The sequence below is a fragment of the Manacus candei genome, unplaced genomic scaffold (genome assembly GCF_025592945.1).
Source record: "Manacus candei isolate 608988 ecotype Guabito, Panama unplaced genomic scaffold, ASM2559294v1 h1tg000081l, whole genome shotgun sequence".
Lineage (NCBI taxonomy): Eukaryota > Metazoa > Chordata > Aves > Passeriformes > Pipridae > Manacus > Manacus candei.
The window spans coordinates 7,654,850-7,677,277 of record NW_026138129.1 but is presented as its reverse complement, the minus strand read 5'-3'; the positions used below and the strand labels follow the sequence as shown (position 1 = coordinate 7,677,277).

General features: G+C 42.4%; 1 protein-coding gene across 3 annotated transcripts; it reads left to right on the top strand.

The window, feature by feature from the left end:
• Nucleotides 1-608: 608 nt before the first annotated feature.
• LRP11 (LDL receptor related protein 11) lies at nt 609-20,939 on the top strand. 3 transcript variants are annotated; one of them, XM_051811229.1, is made up of 7 exons: nt 689-1,378; nt 6,527-6,687; nt 9,834-9,975; nt 12,044-12,169; nt 12,895-13,107; nt 19,006-19,107; nt 19,350-20,939. In XM_051811229.1, exons 1-7 carry the CDS (start codon nt 856-858, stop codon nt 19,502-19,504), a joined length of 1,422 nt encoding a protein of 473 aa, XP_051667189.1. In that variant the 5' UTR covers nt 689-855; the 3' UTR covers nt 19,505-20,939. The 3 variants fall into 3 exon arrangements, with proteins under 3 accessions (XP_051667190.1, XP_051667189.1, XP_051667188.1); XM_051811228.1 differs by having other exon boundaries at nt 692-1,378; nt 6,524-6,687; XM_051811230.1 differs by lacking the exons at nt 19,006-19,107; nt 19,350-20,939 and adding an exon at nt 15,572-18,566 and having other exon boundaries at nt 609-1,378; nt 6,524-6,687.
• Nucleotides 20,940-22,428: the final 1,489 nt, after the last annotated feature.

The window sequence follows — 22,428 nt, the reverse complement described above, 5'->3', positions numbered from 1 at the left end:
GCAGAATCAGCCTTAATTTCATGATAAAGCAGAAGTTGTGACAGACATAAAACTGATTCATTTAATTAGAAGCATTTCTCTGAAAGTCATTTAGCAAACATTTCAAAAACTTGCACGGGGAGCTCTTCACCAATGTCTTGGGTGGTTAAGATCCCATGTGGGATTTTTTGCTAAAATTGAAGAGGTCACATCTTTATGTGTTACATTTTTGACTACTGGGCTTTTTTTCCCCCCCCTTAATTTGTGAGCAGAAATGCTACACCTGGGATGGAGCCCTGCACACGATTTCTGGTTGGTTTGTTTGTTTGTTTATTTCCTTCCTCAGGGTCACAGAATCACCAGCAGTTTCAGTGATCACCAGCCCCGATTATTTGCAGGTGTCACCTCCCCTTGTGGAGTCACAGAGTCATAGAAGGCTAAAGGCTGGAAGGGACCTTAAAGATCACCTAGTCCCAATCCTGCTGCCGTGGGCAGGGGTACCTTCAACTAGACCAGGCTGTTCAAGGCCTTATCCAGCCTGGTCTTGAACAGTACCAGGGACGAGGCACCCACAACTTCTTTGGGCAGCCTGTTCCAGCATCTAACCACCCTCACGGTAAAATATTTCTTCCGTATATCCAATCTAAATCTCCCTTCTCTGAGTTCGAACCCACCACTCCTTGTCCTGTGGCTCCAGCCCCTGACGGAGTCCCCCTCGGGGGCGGGGCCGGGGCGGGGCCCGCCGGAGCTGTTCGGGCGGCGGGTGCTGAGCGCGGCCGCGCCGCCTGGTGCAGCCGGGCGGGGCCGGCGCCTCCCGCGCCCGCTCGCTCGGGGGAGCCGGCGGGGGGAGCCGCGCCGCCGCCGCCGCCTGGGGCCATGGCGGCGCTGGTGCTGGTGCTGCTGGCGGCGCTGGGCGGCCGGGCCGTGCTGCCGGGCGGGCGCTGCGCGGCGCCGCTGGCCGACCTGCGCTCGCAGATCTCGGGCGTGGAGACGCTGCTGGAGGAGTTCCGCCGGCAGCTGCAGCAGGAGGAGCCGGGGCCGCCGGCGACGGCGAGCGGCGGCGGGGGCGGCGGGGAGCGGTGCGGCGGCAGCGGCAGCTTCTCCGCCAGGCCCGACTCCATCATCCGCACCAAGGACTCCATCGCGGCCGGCGCCACCTTCTTGCGGGCGCCGGGCGCCGTGTCGGGCTGGCGGCAGTGCCTGGACGCCTGCTGCGCCGAGCCGCGCTGCACGCTGGCCGTGGTGCAGGGGCCCGCCCGCCCTCGGGGCACGGCGGCCGAGCCGGGCTGCTACCTCTTCAACTGCACGCACCGCGGCCGCCCCGTGTGCCGCTTCGCCCCGCACCGCGGGTACAGCTCCTACAGCCGCCGGACGGCCGGCAGCGCCCCGCCGCCGCCGGGTAAGCCACCTGCGCGGGAGGGAGCGGCGGCCCCGCGGCGGGAGGGACATGGCGGACCTCGGCACGGGGGCGGCGGGGCCGGCGGGGGGAGCGGGCGCCGTCCGTGCGTCTGCCCCGGTGCCGGGAAGGCGCTCCGGGGCCGAGAGGCGTCGCCGGCGGGAGGAGGGAGCGAGGAGCGCCTTTCGGCGGGACTCCCCGAGCCGGGAGAGGCGGCCCGGCCGCGCCCGAGGTGACCTTATCCATGTGTATAAGTATCTAAAGGAGGTATGCCAAGAGGATGGAGTCAGGCTTTTCTAGGTGGTGCCGAGCAATAGGACAAGAGTCAACGGGCAGAAACGGATGCACAGAAAGTTCCGCCTGAATATGAGGAAGAACAACTTTGCTGGGCAGGTGACCGTGCACTGGAACAGGTTGCCCAGAGAGTCTGTCCAGTCTCCCTCACTGGAGATACTCAAGAACGATCTGGACACAATCCTGTGCCATGTGATGCCGCTTGAGCAGGGAGGTTAGACCAGGTGACCCACTGTGGTCCCTTCCAACCTTACCCATTCTGGGAGGGTGTTCGGGCTTTGGGGGTATTCGGGCTTGGAGAAACCCACTCCTCATCCGTCTGTCTCTGCAGAACCCTTGGGGTCCACTGTGCCAGCTGGCCTGTGGCTGGGAGCCAGCCAGTGGGGTGAGCTTGTTCACGGGCCATACACCCCTGGGGGACCAGAGAGGTCCCAGCTCCCTGGGAACTGCAGGTGCTGGACACCTTGGAAAGCATGACTGGGATGCTGATCCCAGCTATGGCAGAACCTGGTGCAGTAGCCTGAGGGCAAGCAAATGCCTTTCTTCTTGGGGGTGCTGTCCAAATGTTATTGCCTAAGCTGGTTTCTCATTCACTTAATTCAGGATTTTTCCTGCTTAAGAACTTGAGAGCTAGACTGAAGAAGACAAGGATACCTCACCAGTAGTTCAGAGGCAGCACCTCTGGAACCTGGGCCACATCCAAAGCAGCGGTTTGTTCAACCCTGAAGCATATTTAAAAACAACATATTTCAGAGCAAGCAGCTGTAGATGAAAACAAGTCTGGATTTCTAGATTTGGAGTCTGTTTCCTAGCACCTGATCCAAAGAATTTACTTTCCCTCCCCCACCTCCTGTTGTTAAACAGTTACATCTTAAATAATTTTGACTTAATTTCATTACCTCTGTTGACAATACCTTCCTAAATATCATTTGCATTTTCTTCAGCAATAGATTTCGACTGAAGTAAATTAGTCACTGCATGCAACAGGAAGACCTGATATTGGTGTGGATGAAAACCATGCCCAGATGTGCCTGCTGTTACTGCTCCCTTGGCAGGGGTCCATCCAGTCCTGCCTGTTTCTTGAGAATGTCAGTGGGAATCCCCTGGAAATGTGAGAGAGCAGGGGCTGAATTTGTAGAGGTGTTATGATGCCTAAATATTTTTTGCAAAGTGTGTGAGCAGGATAATTAGAGAACTATAGCAAGAATCTTATGTCACCAGAGATGAAGCAAGCTTAAGGTACCAGAAAAACCCAAGGTATGATTTTGACATTTTCAACGGGGAAAGTATTAGTTACACAGCACTATTTATGTAGCAACTTCAGGGTAATTGTGTTTCATAAGCCCATATGCACTTGCAAGATAGAAGGGTTAAGACTAAATTTTACATTGAAGTCTTGAATTAGGCTTCATTTTGAACTGCCTTAATTCTTTTATAACCTGGAGCTAATACTATTGTACAACTAATACTCTACCTATTAGAAATCTTGAATTTCTTGAGTTCCTTGAGTTCTTGAATTCTGGAATTCTTAAATGCTTTGCCTTTTTGTCAGATTTGTGTCTGTCGGCACTGGGCTTGCAAGGCAGTTTCAATTCCCAATCTGCAAATTGCTCTGCGTTCTTTTGGGTTTATTTAAAAGTCTGCCTTGTGGGTGATGGTGGTATCAGAAACAGGGGATTATGATTTCTTAATGCAATTACACTGGAGCTGAAGCAAAGCCACAAAGGAGAATGAACTTTTATTCAAATGTCTGTCAGCTGTGACATGGACCAGAAGAGATAAAATTAAGATTGAATTATTTTGCTCTGATGTTCTTTACCACTGAATTAAATTACACTGAAAAAATAATCTGGACAACAGGACAACAAAGGCACATCTCTTTTCCCTTCTGTCACCCCATGACTGAATTTAGAAAATTTAAGAAAGAACTTCTCATTTCAAGATTTTCTTCTATGAGGGGATCATGTTTTAGCTGTTCCTTTTTTTTTTTTCAGAGTATTTGGTGTTTAGTCTTCTGTTGTTTTCTTTCTGACAATACCAAAACAACATTTTTCCATAGATGTGGTGCCCTCATAATTCCAAAATATTTTTGAGCATTAGGATACAGTGTGGGGTTTCATTTATGTTAAGGATCCTCATTAAACCAAACCCAGTTGCTATTTAATTCTGTGAGCAATTAATGGCAGATACATATTTCTCAGATCAAGTGTGTCTGTGCAATTCCAGGACAGTTTAGAGAGACTTACATTTCAGTGTAAGTCCAAGTTCTTCACTATACATCCAGTTTGTGCTGGTTTGGCTGTGGATTTATGTTGCACTCCCAGGCAGTTTGTGCTGTGCTAACAGTGAACCCCCGTATGCCTGTACGGAAATGAGAGGTAATTGTTTTCACCTTTGCTGGGCAAATTCTTAAATTTTTGATGTAGAAATAAAGAGGACTTGAGTGTCTCACTGGAAATGTCTGACTTTGCTTCTGTGCCGCTCATTAGTGATGAGCAATGAAAAGATTCAGCATTAAGGTAAACTAATATCAAACACATTCAGGAGTTGTCAGCAAAATAAACTTTTGTAACAAAGTTTTCATTCAGAAGGCAGGTTAATTATTGGCAGGATAAGTCTGTATAAAGGATGGAGGAAGCAGAATAAATTAAACCTATCGTGTTACCCCCTCAAAATAAAAAGCATTATAAAGTTGCACCCCTTTTTCTAGAAAGTAGCCAGCTCCATCATCTCAGAGTGTTGACCTGAGATACCAGTTCTGTACTGCTTATTTACATTCAACCTAATTGCATGTTAAAAACAGAAGTTTAGAGATGCTTTCTGAGTTTTATTTTTCTGCTAACCTGTGGCTGATAGTCCTTTACTCCCATGAGTGGTGGTTTTAAGTGGCTCCTGAGTATCCCTCCTTGGTTTTTTATGCTGATTTCTTAGAAGTATGTATTCCCCAGATCTGAAGGTGTTTCACTAACTAAGGATTATGTATTCCATTACTTAAAACTTTGCTGTGGAAAAAGAGTCTTCAGCTCAATAGAATATCTCCTCCCATGCCATATGTCTCTATCAGGCCAATTTTTCCTTTACTAGAACAAACCTGAGCAGTTTTGCTGTTGATTTACCTTTCTGAAGATAATCTGGTGCCTTACAAGCAAAAGGTGGTGCTTCCATCCTTTGGGACCAGAGTGGTCCCTCACTCATCTTTAGCAAAGAGCTGGCATGAATTTCTGTGACCTGCCTCAACGTGCAGTGGTCCTTCCATTGCAACTCATGCTGCTGGAGTATAAAGTTAGTCCAGGAAGACAGTATCCTTATTGCTTAGGGCCCAGGCGAAGTGGGGTTTGTCTCTGCCCCTGCAGGACATTGATCTAGTCATTTAAACAGGCATGTGACATGAAACCCCTTTCCAAGGTAGAAGCGGAAGAATGGGCTCTGCTGTTTCAGACCCAGGTTGGTCTCTTTTTTACAGTTATTGGTAAAGTTAATAATTGTGGGAAGATGTTACATAACTCATATATACCAAATAAAAGTTGCCCTGGCACTATAATGGTGGTGGTTATTAACAATTAGGGGCTTTTTTGCACCTAGATGTTGCTTTTAAAACAAAGTTGGTTTTGAGAACTGAGTGTGTACAAATTAGGCAAACCTTCCTGTGCCAGCTGGATGAGTGAGAACTGGTTCCTTACTTTCTATTATCAGACCCTGTTTATTTGTATGTTTTCCTAACTTATGACATTTGCCTTGTATTTTTCTATCTCTTACCTACTGCTGACAAAAACAAGAAATAAGAAGTTTGCTGTTCAGTCAGAGATAAACAGTTGTCCAACTGCTCTGATGAGCTCCGTGCCTTCGAGCAAGTTCTTGATACTGTTGAAGAGCATATCCAAGTAAGATCCCCTACAATGACAGGGAAATGCCTTTCCTTGTGCAGCTAACACAGTGAAGTTACAACCTTATGTTCAGTAGATGCTTTTCTGAGCATAATATCAATATCCTTTACAGGGGTTGAAGAGCAGAAAACGCCCTGGCACTCCAGAGTGCCAGAAAGAATGAAACTTGAGTGGGGAACTGCAGAAAAATACAATCTTGTGGCTAAAGTTGTCAAATACTGACTTGTTGATCTAGATTTTATCCCTCTGTCTTCTCTGCACTGTCTGCAGGTTGCAGAACAAATGGCTTTACTTCTCACAGGCTCTGTCTGTTAACAGATCATGGCTTTTGTTAGTCTAACCTGAAAAATTTGTGGTTTGATTGGCAAAAATACTTAGTACTCACAATTTTAATCAATAACAATTGTACTTTGAATGTAGCAAAATGCTACAAATCCTAAATAGTCTGAAAATCAACCTTTGAATGTCTTAAATGAGGCACTTAAAATTGGTGGTTGTTTCTGATTCTGCTTCACCAGGGTGCCACCTTATGCTAAATAAGTCTTTCACTCCTGTAATGATGTATTATAAAGAGACTAAAAGCCTATTGAATTATGCAGAGTGCTATAAAAAGTGTGCTGTAACTGTTTATGTAATTCATATTTCAACCCATTTTCATTAGTTCAGATTAAAAAACTACACTGATGCTAAAAATCTTGTTTGTTGTGTTACTGAAACACACAGGTGCCTGAGAGGTTTTCTATGCCATGTGTTTCTAATGTAGCAGTTAATTCCCGAAGACATCATTGAATATAGAACAGTTAACTAAAATTGAAGTAGATATTACTTTGGTGCACTAATGAACATGTCCATCTTTCAGAAAGTTGCACAGCAGTGAAACAATACCTTAACCAAGAAAAAAAATGTGTTGTATATAAATAATAACTCAGTTTCCCCTGATAGTAACTGGTCTTCTCCTTTTCTATTGAAGAAGAAGAATATGATGAGCCTCCACAGTGCAAGGCAGGACAAGATATTGTGCTACAGTCACCTGTTGATTGGGTGCTTTTGGATGGCCGAGAAAGTTCAGATGACCATGGAATTGTGCAGTATGAGTGGACACTGCTGCAGGGTGACTCATCGGTTGAAATGCAGGTACATGTGCAATCTCACAACATGGACAGTTAATTCCAGATTGTTGTGTTTATACAGTTTTAAATGTAGAGCTAAAAATATTAAATGTATTCAAATGGATCTGTCTACCAGGCACCAAAATTAGGATGTCTGTACAATTTGAACATTTATTTCACAGAAATGTAGAGCAGCCCAGGTTGGAAGAGACCTCAAAAGATCATCTGGGCCACCCTTTTGTGGGACAAGGAGCCTAGATGAAATTATCTGTCAAGTCACATCTTGAAGACCTCCAGTGAAGGAGGACTCCCTGGGGAGTTTGTTCCAGTGATTATTTCTAGTGGTTTATACAGTTAATCTCTATCCTAGATGGCATGAGACAGCCAGCAGCAAACAAGTAGATGCTAATGCTTTACTACATTTCAGCTCTGCTTCCTTTTGCCAAGTGCTCACTTGCACTTGGTTTTCAGCTTCTGTGATCCAGGTTAGAGACCCATCAGTAATTCAGTTACTAAAAATTATTACCTTATTAGGTATTTTCACCAACAGCCTTCTGTCAATGCTTCTGGAGAAACTGCAAAGAAATGTGTGATATAGACCTTTTGAGATATTTCATCCATCGCTTTGGTTTCAGCTTAAAATTAGCCATCGAGAGAGGGATCTTTCGTCTTAGCCTTCTTTGTGAATGCTCTAGGATCAGCAGAAAAGAAAGGAAAAATGTCTCAAACCCAAAGAGTCTACTCATAGTCTGTTCACAGCCCACAGTATCCAGGGCACACTGGGAACTCCATCTTGAGCGGGAAGGATATGTAAAGGTGAGAGAGCGTGGACCAAAATGAAGCTTTAAGAATAGTTGCTAGATATTATCTAGATGAAATGAACATTTTATTAGCAGGACTTGTTAATATAACCCCTTGCAGTATTATTTTCTTTCAAGAGCAATTAAACACTCGGTGATGTAGTAATATATCTAGAGTAAGAAAAAAATGAAAATTAAAAAAAAAGATTTAAAATTTATATGTTTTACTATTACTCAGAGTCACTCTGAAAATACAGACAAGCCTCATATCCATTCAAACTTGTGAAAATCACATTAGTCTTGGTGGTTTCTTTGTATCTGTTAACGGAAAATGAATTTGACACACATTCATGCTTAAATAAATACTTTTTCATTGTGTTCAAATAAGCTGGGATTTCTCCTACAGATATGTACCCTGATGATTACTCATGATAATTTAATTTTTAGAGTTGAATTAATAATTGTGATTTTTTTCATACATTCTTCAGTTGATGTCTTTTGTGCTTTAGTTACTGCCCTGAAGTTACTAAATTTCATGTCATTTATTCTTTGAGAATAATGCATGAATCCACAGCTACAAGGGAGAATGGGAATGTGTTTAAATAAGATAAAAGGCAGCTGTTGCATTGCTCTTATGGACTGAAGAATAAATAGAAGACAAAGGAGGTGAAAGGACTGCTATAGAGAGATCTTATCATATTGTAGAAGGAAGCCAGCGTAATTATTTTTTTTCTATTGTGACTGATTATTGCTTTTTAGATAATTTGCTTCTCAGATTGGGACCCACACTCTGTAGCTGTGCAGCTCCTTGACACTTAGGGACAATAATGGGTTGGGGTTTTTTAAAATGCTGATTATCTGGAAATTTACTATCTATTTTAAGCCAAAGTTTCTAAGAAAGCAAGTTCAGGCAAGCATTCTTCGGGGCAGGATGAAGATAAAAAGGAAAGCACAGAGGTCACTGGGAGCAGTGGTGGCATATTTGGAAGTCAGTGGCATTTCTCTAGCTCTGCACTGAGAAGAAACTTGGACTCCAGGGCTCATGAGATTTAAATACCGTGTTTGCTCTCCCAGTAGTCACAGTGAACAGCAGCACATATCTTTTAGAGCATATTAATTTCTGTAATACACTAAAGAATAAAATTCTAATGGGTCATACACTCCATCAGGATGTAATCAACAGAATAATCAGATAACCAAGTGCATTCATGCAAATAGACAAGGAAAGAAATTTCAGTTAGCAAATTCTGTTACTCAGAGAGAAAAATGCATTTATCAATACATTCTGCTATAAAGGTAGGTCTAGAATGCTATGATCATATTAATCAAAAACTCCTGTTTTCTTTCATGAAAAGCAACTTTAAATAAGCAAAGATCTTTATTGAATCTTTGGTTTAATATTAAAGATAATCACAGAGGATTTTACTATGCCTTTCAATTACTTATAAAAATAGCCCTGTGTGCTTTATTTGTAAAAATGCACTACATGTCCAGTAAACCTGATGTGCTTTTTTGTACTTACTGAAGTATGTGTTAGTGAATTCTGAGACAGATGAAATTATTCGTGACTGGTAATGGTTATGAGGTTAAAAAAAGTTCAACATTTACAAATACCACACTCATTTTATTTAGAGGTACTTCTAAATTACTATTGTACTAATAATGCTAGTTTGGTACCTGCTTTAAATTACCATAGAATAAGTTATTTTATTAATTTCTTAATGATCTAATACACTTTTAAGTTTTTTTATCCCATGACTTTCTGAAACCAAATGATTAGATCACTCACTGTAGATGAACTTATATCTGGTTCAGAGCAAGCCATGGAAATTCAGCACAGGATGTGGAAAAATTCAGTCCAGCAATTTGCAAAAGTTGTGACTGTATCAAATGTCATACTGGTCAGAGGTGGGCAGTCTTGTTGATAAAGCCATGCTACCACTCACTTTATCATAAATCAATATGTAGCAGAAGTCACCTCTGTGGATCCATGTATATTGTCTACAGACTAACTCAATAGAGAGCAAAAGGCTGATGTTTTACTGCTTACCCTCTAAACTTACATTTCTAATTACTGAAAAACTGAGTTAAATGTACGTGTCCATTTATTTTCCAGTGCTAAGATCCACAGCTCCAGGTAACTGAGTGTACCATGAAAAACAGTACCTAAATATTGTGTTTATTTTTACAAATGGGTGCAAAAAAAAAAAAAAAAGAGATCAAATGTTACATGTGGACATATATGCTTGACTGGGCTGACTAGATTTAAGAGAATTATTTAATCTGCATGAAACGAGCTCCCTATTCCTAGAAGTTTATGGATGGATTGTTTATACCAATATGGGTTTTTTCACTCTCTGTCTTTAATCAGGTACCACAGCCAGGAACACTGAAACTGTCTCACGTCCAGGAAGGCGGGTATATTTTCCAGCTAACTGTGACAGACACTGCAGGCCAGCGGAGCTCTGACAATGTATCTGTGACCGTTCTGCCCATGGTTCATTCCGCAGGAGGTGAGAAAACGAGTTTTTGTTGCCTGAGTGACACCAAGGGTATGGTATTCAGAGCAGAGCAAGGGTCTTGATAGAGGCAAAATCTTATTCTCCATTTCTAGTGTTTTATTTTGTCTTTATCCACTACATAATGGCATCTCTTTCAGCTTTGAGTCACTCTTTCAAAGTGAAGAAACAAACAAGCAGCTATTGTGTGTTACAGCAATAATATTTCCAAGTATTGAATATTTGTCCTTCTAGTGCTTATAAGCATGCAGGGTTGTAAAAATGAAATACTGCCATAGGTATCAGGCACATTGTAACATTGGGATGGTGTAGACAACATGACAAGGCTTGTGCTATCAGTTAAACTTAGCTGTTGTGCTATCAGCTAAAATCAGTTAATCTGTGTGAGGCAGACTAATAATAATAGTGACCTGCATCTGTAGTCTAAAAGATGACTTCTTGTTTTCTTGCATTTAAGATTTTCTGTCTAGTGGTTGTTATTGAAGCCTATGCTACTGGGGGAACTGAAACTGGAACTGACTCTTCATATTTAAACTCTGAGCTCCAGAAACATGTAAAAAGCATAAAGGGTAGAAAATAAGTTAGATTTCAGTGGCTGTCAGTCCTGGTCTCTTTAATGTAATAACTTCTAATTACGTTATAATTAACAAGTTGCTAGTACATATCTGCTGCTCTGGCACAAAGTAAAAGTTAAATAGTGTTATCACCCTGTTCAGCTGAACCAGTGAAAACCTTGCTCTGCACCAGTGCAATATCCCTATGCGAGAAGGTAGTCCCTGTGGTAATAAACTGGTATTGCAAAAAAACCTGCTTAATAATGCCTGTGTTCCAGTAATGGGTTATAGAGTTGTGTTCATAAATGTTTAATTCAGCTAAAGCAGCCAGAGAGGTTTACTGGTTTGTTTATTTGCTGCTGTGGGTATCAGGGGTATCTTTTGTATGGAGCACATAGAGGATGCGCTGTCTTTTTTATTTTTCTAATTCTCCATCTGTGTTAGCAATTCAAGTGTTACTACTATAGCTAAACTAGTGCCTTAATGCATGCAAGATCCATGCTATTGTTAGCACTGAAGTTTAGGAGATACATTTTCTGATTTTAGGAGTTTTAAACAGGCATCCATGTTCCTGCCATGCTTCCATTAGCATTGCACAGCTTTCTGGTGAATAGCAGGATAACAACCAAAGGCTGTGACATCCTTATGCAAATCGATTTGCTGTTACAACATTAATCAAACACTGAATTTGATAGGGCTTTACAAAGTGATGAACTACACTGCTGTTAGAAAGACAAAAGCATACATGTAAACACGTGAAAATTATAGGATCAGAATGGGTTTCAGGAAAGCTTTGAGTATGCAAATTGAAATGTGCAGGGACACTCTCCATTTCTGGGGGAATCTAAATATTAGAGCAGGCAGCAGTCAGTCCTTTCTGATGAAAGTCATTTGAGAGACCTTCTGGTAGTCCTGTTCTGGTCTGTGCTGTATTGAGGTCATTGGATTACTGATGTAAATAAATGACGAGCATTCTTTATGTATTTTAATTAGGTTGCAGAAAACATGCTATAAAAGATCCCATATAGTCCGTATGTGTGCACGTAAAACAACATATTGTCCGAAATACATAATGGGTATGTAGTAGGAATTACATGCTGGAGCAATGCCATTACAGCCATAGAGATTTCATTTATTTATTTTCAGGACTGTTTTGGGTCTTTTAAGCCTGAGAAGATCTCCTTTTAGCTTAGGCCAACAGAATTTAAAGCACTGTAAGGGTGCTGCACAAGGCATAAGGTGCAACAGCCTCCAGGTTGAGTATTCCTGCAGTAAAGAGATTTCTAGAATAGTGATGAAGGTGTCAGAAATAGCTATTACCTATATTAGCTTCTATGTCAATATGACATCATATAGCTGAGTCTGACCTTTCTTCAACTTTCTGCCTTGTTCATGGTCCTTCTTGACATAGCATGGTTTCGCTTTTTCCTCAGTGCTGCAGATTTTAGTCATTGACCCAGTACTTACTACCTGGATTTCTTGGTAATTTGGGAATTGTTTCTCAACAGCCTGTGTTGGGGTTTGCTCTCGCTACCAGTTTATCTGCGATGATGGCTGCTGCATTGACATCACTTTTGCTTGCGATGGTGTGAGACAGTGCCCTGATGGATCAGATGAAACTTTCTGCCAGAATCGTAAGTGTGCCAGGCCGTGGTGTAGATTGTGGAAGTAACCACAGCCCAAATGACCAAAGGGGAATGATGCCACTTCTGTGGCCTCTCTCTCCCTGTGAGTAAGCTCCCTAAGTTGCTTCCAACATAGAGCCTTTCATTGGAATTAGCACATGGGAAGATGTAATGTCCACATACAGCAGGTGCTCAGAAATTTTCTTCAAAGCATGTTAAATGACTGATTTTGTGTTGAATATTTCAAAGATAGTTTTTTCACTTGCATGATGATTCTGGAAAGAAGAACTGTGTTTCAGAGTGTCTCAGAGATACTATTCAAAGTGCTGCTACATACCTTACAAGAATCTAAAACACTCACTCTGAGCAGGCAGGGGAACCAGCTGATTCACAATCCCTCTGTTTGCTCTCATTAGTCATCCCTCAGTATGTGCCCACGCTCAACTAAGTGAACGAAAATCTTCAGAGGGTGAATTGGCACAATGGCTAACCACTGGCATTGATATTTTAGTTGCTGGACTTCACTGTAGAGTTCATGAATGTACTTTTGCTTAACAGTTGGCAGCAAGCAACTGCTAACCTTTTATGTATCTGGAACTCACATATCATCATATATGTGAACCTGAGGAAGTTTTTTAGCCTGCCTCAAGGCCCATATTGAAGGGTCTTCCTTAAGAACACTCCCATTCCCTTTAATTATGTACAAAAATTATGATTTTTGTTTCTGTTAACAGTCAGCCCAGGTCGAAAGACAGTGACACACGCAGCTCTTGGCACTACCCAGCAAAGGACTGTGGGACTGACTGAAAACACAGATGAAAATTTCTCTGCAGAAAACACCCTGAAAGCCACTGTCAGAAATCAGCCATTTCTCTCAGTGGATGCAGACATGTCTAACCAATCGCTTTCTCAGGGACCAAAGAAACAAATCAGTGGATTTGTGCCAGGTAAGAGTTGAAATGAATCAGTTTCAGTAAATCATTCTCTTTAAAGAAAGAAAATGTCTTGCACCTTAAGTTTATTTTAATTGTTTTTTGGTGCCTAAGAGGAAAAAAATTGAAAATGCAAAAGATACAAAAGAAACCTGTAATAATGAAGTTCTATGTAGCTTTCGATTTATTATTGTCAAGTCTACTTTTTAGCAGGTGCAAAAAGAAAGTTAAAATGTAGGGATGTCAGGAAAATAATACAGTCTAAGGAACAAAACATGCAGTGAGCTAAATACAAATTCCACCCCAGGTTCAGCTCTGTAGGCTGATGTATTAAGGCTCTTTCAATCTGTAGGGGAGTACTTCAGGAGAACATAATAAAGTACTGTTCAACTTGGGTGAAAGTAATTGCTTTCCTCCTTGTGTTAATTATGACTTCTTTCTTTTTTTTCCCTCTGAACTAATATCTTTAGTATTATGGGCATTTTTTTTTCTGAACTGTGTCTCCAGGGCAGGAGAAGTCTTTCATCACTATAGAAAAGGCTCAGTCTTTGGTAACAAACAACCTCAAGTGAACGTGTACAGGTGCCCAGTGTTGTTCTCCATAGTAGCTGCAGGCCTGTAGTGAGTCACCGTGTGGTGATGTTACAGGCAGAGTCCCCAGCCCTGGCCTTTGTATGAGACCTCCCACTTTTATTTCTTCACGTTTAGACTGATTCATGGACCCCAAGACACAGCTATTTATAACCAGCTTTATTTTCCAGTTACAACAGAGCAGTGCTCAAGGCCCTCTGCTGCCGACTCTTGTAAAGGGCACTGCCCTGGCTGGCACTTGAGTGTTTCTTCAGATGTTTGTGCTTCATCTGTGGAGACTGCAAAGGGAGTGAAAACAATGTTCTTCAAGAATTAGACTGCCTTAGTGAATGCCTAGAGACTGATAGCAAAATCCTCAGTTTTCCCCTTTTCTGGCAGTGTAGATGACCTCGGTGCTCCTCACTGGAATGACTTAAATCCTGAAGTCTGATCCAAAACCTTCTTGCTCACATAGTCTTGAGTGGCACCTAATATGGGACCACCTAAACTAAACATCAAATTTCCAAGGAACGATGCAGCCTCCAGTGGAAATTCAGCTGCTAAGTAGGTCTCAAAAATCATTTGGATTGTGAATCCAGACATAAAACCAGAACTGAGGTCACCAACTTCAGCAACCTATAATCAGGGGTTGTAATTGGAAGTACATCTAGAAGTGTGGCACTTTTACATAGTCATTTTCTGTGTTTACCTGTTGCACAGTGACTTACTTGCACTGGTTTTGCTCTCAAGGCAGCCTTTTGCACAGCAGTAGACATGCAAAGAAAGAAATTCTTATAAAACTAAAAAAGTGTGATGGGGCTTCAGTAATAAGTGTACTACCAGTAGCTGTTGTAATTGTTTTAATTTTAAAAAGGCAAGATTTCGAGCTGACCATGTCTAGTTTTAATTCTCTTGGGTTTAATATTGCTTTCTTGACAAAACTCAGTCAAAATTTAATTTTAGATGCTTAAGAATTTCCTTCAGAATAGAAGGTTCCAGTCTTTACTGACCTAGGAACCCAATACTTTTAACCAAAAAAGCAACAAACAGCTCAGTGAGGTTTAAAATCACCTATGGATCAGTTCCAAATGGGGTGCATGTGGTGGGATGTGAAGAGGTGCCACGTACCTGGATCCGAAGGGCAATGCCAAAAAATGCTCTGCCAAAACCTGCTCTGAGCTGCTGTCTTCTTCTGCAGACACTTACACTTCATAGGAGTCACATTCTGTACATTAATGATTCACAGAGGTCCAGAGAGGTTCAAGTCCTGCCCCACTGGTGAGCATCACAGTCTTTATAAAGTTGAGGAGACAGGCACCTAACCTGTTCCTAAAAATTCACCCAGATCCATTAATTAGACTTCTCTCCATCACTGCCATCTCAAGAAAGTTACAGACCAAACCTAATAATTATGTGATACAAAAATTAGACACACAGAACTGCTGAAGAAGTTCCATGAAGCTCATCTGGAGGTGTTCAGAGGGGCAATAATTGCTAGATGCATTTTTGAGGAGAGGGAAGCAGCACTGAAAGAAACCATACCAGCAGCCTCAAAAGTTCAGCAATTCCAATGGCAGAAATGCTATTCTGGGATTGACTGTCTCCTGAGACAGTGCTAGAGCCACTACTGGTGCCAAGGTGGAACCTCTGCCTCTGAGTCACACTGAAAAGGTCTTTGTTGGCCCAAGGCTTTTTGGCCTGGAGTTGATTTTGCAAACATTCGGGCTTCCTATTATATATAAATTTTAAAAGATTTACTTATTTTAATGTCAATATGTTGAAAAGCTGTCTACTTAGCTTACATATTAAAGGGATACGGCTTTACAGTGGCAGCACAGGTTCCAGCATTTTACTTGTGGCTGCTCCATTCAGGGCTACATTTGTCTTATTTCTTAGTTGACTATTTCAGATTGTCATGGAAATACAATCCAGGAAGGAAAACGTGATGCTCTCGAATCCAGTGAATGCAAGGCAGAGTAAAAGAAGGTGTTACCTACTGGAGACAGCATGTGGCACGTTCTAGCTGGCTGCTAGACTTGATGCTTGATACAGGAGCTTTCAGCTGACTTCTAACGAACAGAAGTTTTCCCCAAGAAGTTGCAGGACTGGGGACTTGCTTTGTTTTCTTTTATACATTTGTTTTTAATACAGTGGTGGTTACAGTACCAATAAGGACATGTCCCTTCTGCTACTTACCTCTCCATAAACAGATTTCATCTCTCATATTCCAATAAAGATGTCCAATAAAGGGACCTCCTTGTCGAGTACTAGCATATTTATCCTTTCTCCATTTTAAAAGGAGCTGGGCTACGCTGTAATATTTTGGACTGTGGGATAGTTCCTCCTAGCAAGAATATAAGCTTTCTGCCTATGAGGGTCATACAAGGGAAAATTTGTCCCAGAATCCATTTTCTCTTAATAGTTTCTCTGTTCCAAATGTCCCTTAACCTGCTGTCTTTACTCCAGTGGCCCTCATGTTTGTCTCTGACTTGACACAAACTTTTTAAGGATTTACACTGAAGTGTGAAAATATGAAAATATGAAAATATGCAAGTCCAAGTTAAGTACTATTTAAAATTTCTACCTGGCCTAGCAGAGGATTTATTCACAATAAGGAGAAAAAGACCACAACCAAGCAACCAAAACAAAAGCCAAAAATCAGTCATTGTTGACAATGGCTGAATCTCATTTTGTATCCTGCCTTTCCAGTGGGATTCCTCTACACCTAGGTGACTCCAGGGGAACACTTAGTCCAACACTAAGAGATAACTTCCTCGGACACTCAGGGAACAGAGTCTTCTGCAACAGACTCATGGTTTAATTTTTGCCCAAGCTGGAAGGCCAAACATTTTCTTCCAAAGTTGGGAGCAGAGGCAGGAAGAGGCATTTTATGTCAATAAAGGAATCTGTTCTCTCTCTGCAGACATATCTCCATAGTAAAGTAACCCAGACTGCATCTCCTGCAAAGGCCAGCACAGCATTTCTTCTCCAAAGAGCCCAAGTGTCATTCTCCAGGAAAGTTCTTAAACCCAGCTGCATATTCTGGCACTGCTGCAGGTGCAGATGAATACAGCAAACATACATTTGCAGCAAAGCTCACTGGAGTGAGCAGTGGGTTGACTTCTAAGCAGCAACAGCCAGTAGCAAACGTGGTCATGCAGACGGGTTGAATTCATGAGCAGCCTGAAGATTTGTGCTCCCAGCATAGCCAACTCAAGTGTATAAATCACCATAACAGCTTTGCATTCCCCTGGCACAAGGTCCCTGCCTCTTCCAGGCTGCCCATGCCAGCTGTTGTGCAGTGCTGTTCAAGGCTGGGATTACAACATTTGGCTGAGTGCCCAAGCCTTAGTCATGTTTTTACTGTGGAGGCATCAACAGCGGGTGCTCTAACCTAGATCTCTAATTTAGGGTCACTGGAAAGGGCTGTAAATTGCAATTTACTATTAACAGACTAGAAAATCAAGAGAAAGTGAAAACAAAATGAAACCCAGGTAACACGATTATGTCAGGCTTCTAAACTTATTTGGGGAAATTGCTCTTTGTTTTCTAGTGATAATAGATAAGGTGTTAAGCAGCACTGACTGATAATCTCTCCAGTCATGTAAAAGCAGCCACAAGTCTTAACAAAATCCTTCAGGCTTTATTGAAGGGATTCTGTTCTTCTACCATTCCAAAATTTTCCCACCAAACATCTCTCCATATTTGCCAAATGTCTTTACAAGCAGTTGGCTTAAATATTCCATTTACTCAAATGGCAGGAAACAAATTTACAAAACGGGCATTAGATCTAGCCTTGCCATTCAGACTGGAGCAGCTCTTGAGAAAAGCCAATATCTTTTGGGTATTTCCAAAATAAAGACAAATATTTGTTTAATTTCATTCAGGAAAAACAGAAGCAGAAAACAGCTGCTGGTTTTAGTCTAAGTTACATTCAGGTGATCTTGCACAGATCTGATACCAGACAGGTACTTTAAAGCCAGTACAATTTACACTTAGGATTCCCTTAGGTCCACTTTACCTGCCAGAACAACATAAAGAGCCCAATGAGGTGGAGGCCACAGCTCATTCCTAAGGCATCTGCTGCAGGTGAACTTAGTGTTTATGTACACCTATCCATAATGGCAAGGCAGTAAAACCAGAGCCTGGGAGGTGGTGTTCTGCCTTAGAGTGGGGACATCAGCACTGACCTCATGACAGTATTGATAAAACAATTTAAGCTTTAATTAACAGTTGTGAGTATTCGCTGCTGCCACTGACAGGGACACATTCTGCAGCTCTTCAGAGCTGATGGTGGTGGGTGGGAGTTACACAGAGTGCACGTTCCAAGCTAATTGACTTAAACACTTCCTTAACACCCACCACTCTATGTAATGCCAATTACAACATTTCACATTCATGTTTTACAGATCTTGTAGCATAGTGTGTTTCTGTTGGCTCTGTCACAGTTCTGAAGGCTGCCAGGAAATGTATCGCAGTGCAGTCAAAGTGCCCTTCAATATTTATGTTATCAGTAAACCCCAAATACAGTCAATACTTTAAAAACGTAGGCATATCACTGATTTTTGTGAGGGTGTTGGTGGATTAAGCTGTCACTCTTGCATAGTGCCCCCACAGCTATCGGAGTAGGACTTGAGTGGGAGGGCAGGAGGAGGGAGTCCCAGTTGAGTTACTCTGCTTTTTTAAAGTAAAACTGCCGCCCTATGCATTCCCAAGAACACTCCTTGGCAGCAAAGTGTGTGTTGTCTCTTCTTGAGTAGGTACAATGCTCTGTAATATCTTACGTACCACACAAGCTGCAGTGACTCCAAATCATCCTCTTTGAAATGTTCTCCCCATGTATTTTCATGTCTTCCAAGTACCTAAGTTCTGCATCTGTATGTGTCAGGTAACAGGCAAAGTTAAGGTGATTTGTGCAGCCAACCTATGTGTTTTCTGCTTTGCAAGTTCCAAGGATAGAGATCAATATAATGTGAAATGGCCTCATTTTCAACTACAGACGTAAAGAGCTTAAGCAAAGTTTTAGCTCAGACTAGTCTATACGTTGTTTGTAAAACAGAATTGATATCCTTTTTTTAGTGGAAGATGACCCCACTTGGGTTTGGTTGAGATGCATTGGGGTTTGGGATGCAAAACTGAATTCACATTTTAGCTTTAGCTTCACATTATTTCAAAAATTCAAGTTATACAGTTGAAGTCTGAAGTTCTTAACCTACTGCTCTTTTGTTTGATTTTTTTTCCCTAAGTTTAGTACTTCACATTATTTAATTCTAGTGTCCTGGGGATAAGACTTTCTAAGTCACTGAACAGCCATATTCATTTATCTTGCTTGACTTTGTGCAGATAACAGTTCCTCAGGGAAAAGAACAGATGATAAAAGTGGGAATGGCATAATGGTGCCAAAGAGAGATCAGTTTGGAGGTAGTCATCCAGTCCCAGAAACAGGTAAGACCAACCATGTGAATTCATTTTGAATTACATTAGTTTTTCAGTCAGCTGGTACAATACACATACAATGGTCAAAAATTGAATAATGTACTCCATATTCTGGTTTCATAGCATGAGTTGCTCGAAATATTAGCATCTAAGTGATAAACTAGCTGTATTTTTAAAGAAAAATGTCAGGTTTTCTCTACCAGCATCTCACTGTATTAAATAAAATGTAATTTCTCTTAACCTCATTGTAGGTGCTGTGTTACCCTTAGCCTTAGGCTTGGCCATCACTGCTTTGCTGCTTCTTATGGTTGCTTGCAGACTGCGCTTAGTGAAACAGAAGCTTAAAAAAGCTCGACCCATTACATCTGAAGAGTCTGATTACCTCATCAATGGGATGTATCTCTAAAAATTGGATTTTGGTCAGTTGTTTTCTCCCCTTTCTCCTGTGTCCATGAACCTCTGCCTCTGTAACAGGACCAAAATCCTTAGTTAATTTTCAAGTGTAGAAGCAGTTTACAAGATGAGGAACATATTCTTCCCCTTCAGTGATAATATAAAAAAATGAGTAGATGCCCATGCTCAGAAAATAAGAAGCGTTCAGGCTCCAGAGAGTAGATGCAGTTGTGCAGAAGACACTGCAACGTGGGGAGACTCCATGCTGCATGCAGGGTGCTCTTGCCCTCCCCACAGCAGCTGGGGTCTTAGCCAAGGCCGAGTGTGCCCCAGGGCCAGGGCACTGGAGCAGCCAAGGCCCAGCAGCCCTGGCACAGGGGGAAGCCTGTGCCAGCATGCTCTTCTCAGTGCTGCCACTGCTGCGCTCTGCTCTGGAGACTGGGATGCTCCAACCAAGGCACTACTTCACTGTCCAGCAGAAACCCATTTGTGTACTTTCCCCCTAATGCACTGGAAGTGTTTTCATTAAAGAATTTGCCTTGCTTTGTTAATTAAAAGCAATCACTATCTAGGCGCCAGCTTTTGTAAAGAAAATTGGGATTTAAAGAACAAAGCATCTTTCTTCAATTCATAGTTTAAACTTCTGTGCCGCTAGCAGAGAGAGCCATGCTTACTAAATGCTGAAATGAAAAAATACAAGTCCTCAGCAGGTGAGCTTGGACCTCCCAGTGCTCAACAGCAGTCATGTACTGTTGCCCAAAGAAGCTGTGGATACCCCATCCCTGGCAGTATTCAAGGCCAGGCTGAATGGAGCCCTGAGCAACCTGATCTAGTGAATGGCATCCCTGACTGTGGCAGGAGGGCTGGAGCTGGATGATCTTTAAGGTCCTTTCCAACCCAAACCACCAATTCTGTGCATGATCCCAGAGCTGTCTCTCTCCCCAGAGCTCAGGGCTTGTTCAGCCTTTTCTCCCCCTAGCCTGTCACCCTTCCACAGCGTGAGAAAGCAGCACACAGCAGTTTTTATCCAAGATGCCAGAGTGTAGGATTCCTGCTGGTTATCCCATAGCTCCCTGCAAAGCTTGAAAGCTTTGGTGATCTGCCCTCAACCCAGAAAAATTCTCATAGAATTAGAGCAAGTAATTGATACGTGTGAGTGAACTTCAGATGTGTTAACAGTAAAATGTGTACAGTACATGTTATATATACATATATATACACAAGAATCGTGCTGTCTGTCTTGTTTGACTGTCCAAGGATGTCACATTCCTCATGGGTCCCAATAAAACCAGAGTCAAATGAGGCATGCATCTTTTTGTATGTCGTCTTTTGTACTTCAGTAGCTTCAAGTCAGCACAAATATTGCCATGGTATAAAAATAGTTCTTCAAGTTGTTCGTTCTTGATTACTTTATGTAAAATAGCTCTAATAAACCTATTTTATTCTTATATTTCTTGCATTGTCTCTATTTTCAGCTACCAGCTAAATTCTGTGCTACTAGACCATATCATGAGAGCACACAGAAATACATTTCACCTTTCTGTGAAGCAGCCTTGTAAGAAGCTGGAATGTGTGTGGTGGGGGGAGTTGTTGAGATACTTGCTTCAGGAAGACTGAGAATGACAGGGCATCTACCTGCAATGACCTGTCTCTCCAACAGTGCTTGAGCTGAGCAGGACAGCAATCCCAGAGCTGACTGTGCCAATCACTCAGGGAATCTGGTTTCTAGTGCTCCTAGCTCAGAGCCCTCATGCCACATTAGGCAAAGTCTGGTTGTCTGTACTTCAGCGTTACAGTGGGTCCAGGAGACCATCTGCTAATGCTGCCCATTTCCAATTGGGGAACATGGCCTCTCTTCCATTCTAGCCTACAGCAGATGTGGCAATTAGCACAAGACCCAAAAGACCACATTTTAAATACAGCCTTCTAGGGAAGACACACTGTCCATCTGGTTAAGGTATTATTTCCCATCACTGAAATTTGTTTGGAGGTTTAATTAAATATCTAATTCTCCTTCACCATCTTACCATAGCAGCAAGAAAAGCAGTCTTTTCTCACTGTGCCCACTGTGCTCCTATTACTGAAATCCATTACACCAGCACACAGCCAGCAGCAGGACAAAAGGTTTGGTTTTGTTCTTCCAGGCAGGACAACAGTGAGATCCCACACAAAGCACAAGCCAGCTAGTACAGCCATGGTGCGAGAAAGCTGCTCAGCTTTCCAGTCACTTCACACAACAGCAGGCTTTGTTGCTGTGCTGCTGCAAGTGGAATAAACCTTCATGGATTCTGTGTATGACAGGCAAGAATGAACACCTCCAAGCAGAGAGCAGCAGACAGCAAGCACGGTAAAGGAGTTATAATAACGTGTTATAGTTGCCACAGTATTCCCAGGGACTGTTCTTTCCAGGAGGGGAGATGGTGACAGTTGCTGTTGTGCAGACCACCAGCCTGAGGCCTATTACTTCCCAGGTAACAGCAAACTACACGGTTGGACTGAAATAAACAAAAAAGTTTGCATTTTACCAGAAAGCCTGGGCATCATCAGCTGGATGGAGAGCAAGACAAAGTTAGCAAAATAACATTGCCTTGGCAGCTTCTGCATTAACACACACATTGGTCTCAATACCATGTGCTATCATTTAATAACTTTCATGCCATTTGATTTTAAATCTGAACTACTGAGCCGGAGCACACCTGGACACTAGCAGAAAATACTGTGGCAAGACACCCTTGTTGACACACTTGGGGTGCTTTTCCCCTTCTCTCCAGGCAGTTCCCAGTCATTGCCTCCTTCTGACACCACTTCTGTAGCCCCTTCCCAGATGCTCCCAAGGTTGGAGCTCTCCCTCTAATGACAAGGCAGCACTCAGAGCAGGCGGTGCTTGTAGCCCATCTTCACAGCGGCACTGCTAACACTGCTTTCATGGCTTCTCGT